Source organism: Cryptomeria japonica, chromosome 4 (genome assembly GCF_030272615.1).
Source record: "Cryptomeria japonica chromosome 4, Sugi_1.0, whole genome shotgun sequence".
Classification (NCBI taxonomy): domain Eukaryota; kingdom Viridiplantae; phylum Streptophyta; class Pinopsida; order Cupressales; family Cupressaceae; genus Cryptomeria; species Cryptomeria japonica.
In genome coordinates this window covers 128680102-128687106 of record NC_081408.1, presented here as the reverse complement: position 1 = coordinate 128687106, position 7005 = coordinate 128680102, and the positions used below count along the sequence as shown (strand labels likewise).

At 32.6% G+C, this 7005-nt stretch overlaps 1 protein-coding gene across 1 annotated transcript; it reads right to left on the bottom strand.

The window, feature by feature from the left end:
- Positions 1 to 2001: 2001 nt before the first annotated feature.
- Positions 2002 to 3882, bottom strand: LOC131079861 (probable disease resistance protein At4g33300). Its single transcript, XM_058017901.2, has 3 exons — positions 3476 to 3882; positions 3206 to 3396; positions 2002 to 2999 (listed from the first exon to the last, which is right to left on the bottom strand). The coding sequence occupies exons 1-3, from the start codon at positions 3799 to 3801 to the stop codon at positions 2185 to 2187; spliced, it is 1332 nt and encodes a 443-aa protein (XP_057873884.2). The 5' UTR covers positions 3802 to 3882; the 3' UTR covers positions 2002 to 2184.
- Positions 3883 to 7005: the final 3123 nt, after the last annotated feature.

Below are 7005 nucleotides of genomic sequence, written 5' to 3'. Positions count from 1 at the left end.
TGACATGGCATACAAGAAAAACACGAAACCATAAATACTCACTACATGTAAATATGCCACATCTAGAGGTGACTTCTTCTTATGAGTTTCCCACATATTTATTTTGGAGAGTTTAGTGAGACATCAAACATTCTAGGCTAAAAAACATGGGAAGTAGTTGTGGATATCCTTGTTATTTGATTCTTGGATAGTGGAATAATACTTCAACATAAGGCTTGGGGAGAAAGAACCGAATTAAATGTTGGGTGATGAAGTCATCTATTTCTTAGTAATACATTACCCCTCCTACAACTGCTCAAGTGGGATACAATACTATTACAAATACTTTGATGGGAGAAAGAGTTAATGAAAAATTATAGTTGTGAAGATAAAATTCACACTAGTTGTGACATCCAAGAAAACCTTGGTTTGAAGGATGAGCCACTTGAGGTTGGCACAAAGGCTTTCCCCCTTAGACAAGGGTGTGAAAAAATTGTTGAATTCACCATGATAATATAATATATAAAGTGGGCTATGGTTTTCTTGCACCCCACTAATGGTGGAAATTTTCTCTTTACAGTGTGACACCATAGTCCACCTTTCCTTAGGCTTTGAGGTAGTAGCCTTTATAGATCAAAGAACTTTAGCTAATCAAGGAGCTGATTTAAGGCAATGGCTTGCTAAAGGGGAGTCCTTGATTTTATATTTAGTACATAAAAAATAAATGTTGGCTAGATTAATGTAAGGCACTCATTGGATGTGATGAAGGTTAGTAACTTGAATATCAACCAACTCTTTCAAATCCTTAGATAAATTGATCTCAACCGATATATTCTTACAAATGATCCTAGTAAAACATATCAGGCTCTACACAAATAACTTACTTAGAGAAAAAGTAATGAAATGAATGAAGTTCTAGAATAGAAGGGGCAAACTTGAATATTCAAGTTAAGTTGGCACATGGGGTTTCTTTTCATCTAAGATCATGAAGTCTTTGGTCCAAAATTGAAAGATCAACAAGGATTAGTGAATAGACCAATTGTTATACTTGAGGATATTCTTAGCATTGTTGACCTTATAGAAACTAAAAGAAACAAGCCCTTGCTGAGTTTTTGAATAGCATCAATTCAAACCCCATGTAGGGCCTAGTGCTTATTGACCCATTCTCATGCATACTTTTAGGGGAATTTCTCCATACCAAATGTCATATGAGACTGAATGTCTCTAATCATCTACAAAAACTATCAAATTTAAAAAAGGGTAAAACCACATTTGCAGGAGATAGAAAATGTGTATCTTGTGAAATGCCTTCATGGTTTCTTTTGGGATGCTTGCTTCGAGGAGCCATTTTACATAACACCAAATCATCAACGTTAACATGAATTGTTGGGTTGAAGTTGTTTAAGGCCATATAAAGAATAGACTAAAACGGAATACAATAAATATAAGACAATAAAGAGTTTATTGCATCAAGAGTGCAAAGTGACATAAGGGATGCCAAGAACTACAAGAAAGCCACAAACCCTAGTAGAATGCAACACAACCAGCCATCTCTACCTTTTAACATTTTTCGATTCACCCACATTTGGATTTTATACAAAACAAAGAAAAGCCTTGGAACATAAAATACATTGAAATTGCACATACAATTTTGTAAAGAATGATTACAACACTCAAATTTTAAAAAAAATGATCATAGTAATAAGATGAAAATTAATGTAACTTGGTGCTGGTTATCATCAGAAAACATGAAAATTTATTAGATTCTTTACAAGGGTCTCAAGATGTTCCGATCTTGTACTTCAAGATGAGAGAAGAAAATTGAAAAAAAAGAACACAGATAAAGTAAGCTGCAAATGTAGTACATAGATATTTCCTTATCATATTCAATTTATAGAAAAATATAGAAGATTCCATTTAGAAGTTGGTGTAGAATTTATTATTCATTAATGAAAAGTGACGGTAAATGACATAATGCAGTTACAAGCAGTCAATAAATAATTAATTTAATCTAATGTCTCTCAATAAATAAATTATGCTAATTACATATGAATATCTTCCATAATCTGATAAATAGAATGGGTTCTGGTTCAGAGCCTTATTACCATTTACAATTGCTCTGACACAAAGTCTTATTAGATACCCATTTACAATCACTTGTTCATTTAAAAAATAATAGAAGAGAAAAAGACATTCATAATAATGTCACTCATCAAGCCAATCCAAACTAAAATGTGCCTCAACAATTTCAACTCGCAGCTCCGGAATAGAAATATTCCTGGCCCGCAACCACTGCTTGGCAATCTTCTCATCGCAGATAACAAGCTTAAGGGAACTTAGGTCACAAACTGTTGTAGGTAACGCCTTCAAACGGGAACACTCTCTCATATCAAATTCCTTCAATTTCTTGAGTTTTCCTATTTCCTTCGGAAGTACTTTCAAGCCTTCGCATGCTGAAATGTCTAAATATTCCAACTGTTCAAGTTTTCCAATTGATGGAGGAAGCTCTTTCAAGCCTGGTAATGCCGATAACCTTAGCATTCTTAGAGAGCTCATATTTCCTATATCATCTGGTAACTTCTGAAGCAGATGGCAATTGGTAATAGACAAGGACAGAATGGAGGGCATATTGCAGATACCGAGGGGAAACTCCTCCAATTCACTGCAGTGGTCAAGGTTAAAATCTTGTAGCTTGGTGAATGTGGATATATTTCCAAATCCTTCACATAAACTCATTGATAACTTCTCTATGTTCTGCAGTGCTTCAATGCTCTGCTTTACACCAAGGGGTGAAAACAACCTCTCAAAGCGGACGCTCTTGAGTTGATTGAGTGAAGATAAGACTTCTAGACCTTTCACCGTTGCCTTCTTTGTACCGCAATTGGATATCATCAGAAATTTTAGTTTTTTCATCGATTTCAGAAATGGGGGAAGAACGCATTCTGTTGAAGTAAAAAATATCAGAAGAACCTCTGTTTCCAGGAAAGTCATATCATACCACTGATTTTCCTCCATAGGGCCTGCATTTATTAATTACCAAGTAAATCCAGTGAGAAAATTGTGCAGTAATTATGACTTATATGTTAAATTCTAATCATATTCAAGTTGAATGCATGAATGGAAATATGCAAGGGAAAATATAAACATTAAAAATAGTAATTAGTATTCCAAAGATATATTGTTTTTTGGACCAAAACGCATGTGTAAGAACTTTCTGAATCCTCACCGGTTATAATGGAAAGAATTTGAGCATCAATTGCTCTGTTATTAAGCTCGCTATTTTGTATTTCTATGACCAATCTCTTGCGGTGGAGTATATTATCTTGGTATCCCAAGTACATGGCCAAATCTCGCATTACGTCAGGCTGGGAAAAGTATAGCTCTGAAGCATTTCCATATTGGATTGCTGTATTTCCTCTGTTAAAGAGAAAGCATGTCAGCTCAATGTTGAAAAGTGTGATTAAAATAATTTCAATAGGGAAATGTAAAGGCTTACCTTCCATTGTTTGTTAAATTTAGCAAATTTCTTCTTGCAAGTTCTGATAAGATGGCAAAAGCATCATGTCTTTGTAGCTTTCGAACATAAACCCAAATGTCTAAAAGTACATCAACACAAATTTTCCTGTTCGCGGGAAATAATCCCAAGTCTAAGAAACATTCCTTGGCTACATCATTTAAGAAGTCAATACTGATCTGCGGCAATCTAAACAGCCCTTTTCTGTTGTAATCCGATTTATATTTTCTTGTAGAAATCTTATTCATTGCTCTCTTCCACGCCTTGTGTGATTCCCCAAGAGTAGAGCTCGCAATCATCGAAACCATTTGTTAAAGTATTTACAAACGGTCAATTTCTTTGACAATTTGAAGCTTAGCTCTGCGTATTCTCCAGCTCCTTGTGTTTCTTTTCTGTGATTTCTTCTCTTTGGGAGGCAAATAGACGTGTCTTATTTATATAAGAAATAGGCAATAAAATCAGCGTGTTATGCGCATCGATAAGAGTAGACTTTTAATCGTTGAATTGATCAATTCAAACACGGTTTGACTTTTTTTTCAGGGAAGAAAAATATGTTTTCTGCTACATGCATGGAAACAGGGTTGCGTGTCTTCCAAGTTATTAAGACTAAGTCAACTTTTTAAATGGGTTGATCTTTAATTTGTTTCTAATTAAATATTCAAATTATTGTCCCTTCAAGATATTACATTGTTGTCTTAAATTATTTATAAGATCAAATGAATTTTTAAATTACTCAATAAAGTTTTTTGAGGTTAAAAATGAGGAAGGATACATTACTATTGACAAGTGGTAAAGCCCATTCATTTTAGAAGTGATTAGAAAAGAATATTTGTTGAACTAGAAAAATAAATTAGGAAAGGATATTTGCTGAACCAAAAAAATCAATTAATAAAAGAGTTGCATTAGTTAGGTTTGCTTGCTAGTGAAATTTTCTATTCACACTCTAGAAGTTGACTTTTTAAATGATTTTCTTATATTTTAATTTAACTTAGGTTTGCTTGCTAGTGAAATTTTCTATTCACATTCAAGAAGTTGTCTTTTCAAATGACTTTTAATATTTTAATTTAGTGGATGGAAAATAATATTTCACAAACATATCAAAATACAAAGGAGCCTTTTTTCACAACATTTCAATTTTTCAATATTGATAAAAAGAAAACATTTCAATTTCTCCAAGATATTATTGCTAAGTTTCCTTGCTATATAGGACCATCCTTCCAATATTTGACCTCTAGTATTGTGAAATACATGTTTTATGTTAAGTTATAGGACATGGATATATTTTAATGCATGATTATTTTTGTTTCAATTGTGCTTATTTTTCCAATCAATGATTTGCATCACACTTAGTAATTTGTCATAAAGACGTGTAGAGGAATTGATTGGATTGCAAAATAGGCCTTAAGAAGAGTTAGGGGATAGGAGGTTGTGAGGACTAGAAATGAAGCAATCGTACACTAAGAACAAATAAGTGGTTAGAGTATGTTGGACCAAAAAGATAGTATAAAAAATTGGTGATAATTGTTTTAATCTAACTACAAGAAAATTTGATTTTCAAGAAAAAAGAGTTGTACATTTTGGGCAAAAAGTGTATCCGTTATCTTGCACTTTCTCAACAAAGAACTAAAATGATATCGTAGATATTTTCAATGTAATGTGATTTTTATTTCATTACAATACCATTTATCAATAGATCTACTACCACTAATATATGCTCCATTTCAAATTTAAAGTTAAGTTATGATTTCACATTAGGTTTCTAGATCTTAAATAAATATGATAAATAACTTCCACACAATCACACCATATTAACTAAAAGGTCAGTTAATAATAAGTTACAATATGGAACTTATACCATATAACTAGTGTAGTTGCATATATGTTTCACTTAAAATTTAGTACACAAGTCAATTTATTTTCATTATGTGTTGAATCGTAGACCCTTTGACTAAAAGAAATATGGGTGGTTATCAAAATAGGAATTACAAGCTAGCTACTTATTTATAGAAAGTGAGATTAAATAAATTTAATCATTTTTGTTAACAACACTCCATTCTAACATATCTAGTAATAAGTCAAACTCAATAACTATCTAACCCTTGTGATAAACAATTTGAGAAGAAATATTAAAATTTTAATATTAAGTAGTATGCAACTGTTTGGAAGAAAAGATATGAGAACACATCTTCTGGATTGATTCTACCATTAGATCATGCATTCATGTATAAAGATTGTATCATAGGATCATTAACCCCTACAACTGTTGTCATGAAGGATTGCACCCCTGATGCTAAGTGTGAAACCAAGCAATCCTGTGAAACATGGAAACACCTTCGAGCCAATGGGTTGCTCAAAGTGAAGTTGAATCTCTCGAGATCAAGCCAACTTCCTGTCTCGTGAATCTTGTACAAATTCCTTTGATATCAAAAGGGATAAAACAATTGCATGTAAATGAAAATCTATCCTATTGGGGAGATGCACCAAATAATTTTCTATCTGAAATCTGTAACCACGAAACTCACAAAAACCTTCCAACAAATAACCTTGAATCTCACAACTCAATTGAACATGCAGATGCATAAAAATTTCCTAGAAAGGGATGAATTTAATGCACAGAAAACAACATGTTTTCATAACTTTGAGCAATTAAATTCAACTAACACAAAATAGAACTTGCATCTAACATGCATCTCCTTGCACTACAATTTGACTGAATGAGATAAATTAGAGGATAAAAATCACAAAAAATCATCAAATCATTCATTCACCAGATAATACAAGAAGTACCAAGAAGTGCTACTATAAACTGAAAAATAAGGAATCCACTATTACAAAACTCAAATATTGTTGAGCTACAATGCCATCCTTTAGCATGAAAGGGGCTAAAATCAGTCCACAATAATGTTGAGGAAAGGAAAAGAACTAGGGGTAAAAGAAGGAGAATAGAAGAATATATAGAACCCATCATGTACGTATCATTCAAAAACCCTAATAGAAAAATCTGCATGAGAAAAATCCTAGGGAGAATTTGCCCAAAAAAACCTTAAAAAAGCATGCATAAACCTGACAAAAAAAGCCTCCAATGCTCAAAATAGGACTACAACTGCAACTGCATGAAAAAGAACTCCTACTGCCATATATTAAACTACCAATCTCACCAAAAAATAGCCTTGAATTGTAAAAATCCCCCTCAGTTGAAATTGCATGATAGTACTGCAAAAAATAACATTGAAAGGAAAAGAAACCATCCTCTGAAAATCTACATGCCAATCTTGCCAAATATAGTTATGCAAAAGTAGCCTATATCTACTATAAATCTGCATGTGCTAAAAATATTCCTTCTCTGCTCAAGTTTGCATGATCCAAAAATATCATGGAGGAAAAGAAAGTCTCTCCCCATTTGAAGATCTTTGCATGTCCTTTCTTTACAACTCTCAAAATAGCTTTATATTAACATTTAAGATAAAACAATTCATTTGATCTTAGATTCTAAATAAAACTATTAATTTTCC

What these genes read in the sequence shown, in the direction of transcription:
- LOC131079861 (XM_058017901.2), bottom strand. Translation starts at nt 3,801, where the DNA reads ATGGTTTCGATGATTGCGAGCTCTACTCTTGGGGAATCACACAAGGCG. An exon ending in AATTTAACAAACAATGGAAG is followed by an intron (nt 3,397 to 3,475) that starts GTAAGCCTTTAC and finishes TCTCTTTAACAG; the next exon opens with AGGAAATACAGCAATCCAAT. An exon ending in AATTCTTTCCATTATAACCG is followed by an intron (nt 3,000 to 3,205) that starts GTGAGGATTCAG and finishes TAATAAATGCAG; the next exon opens with GCCCTATGGAGGAAAATCAG.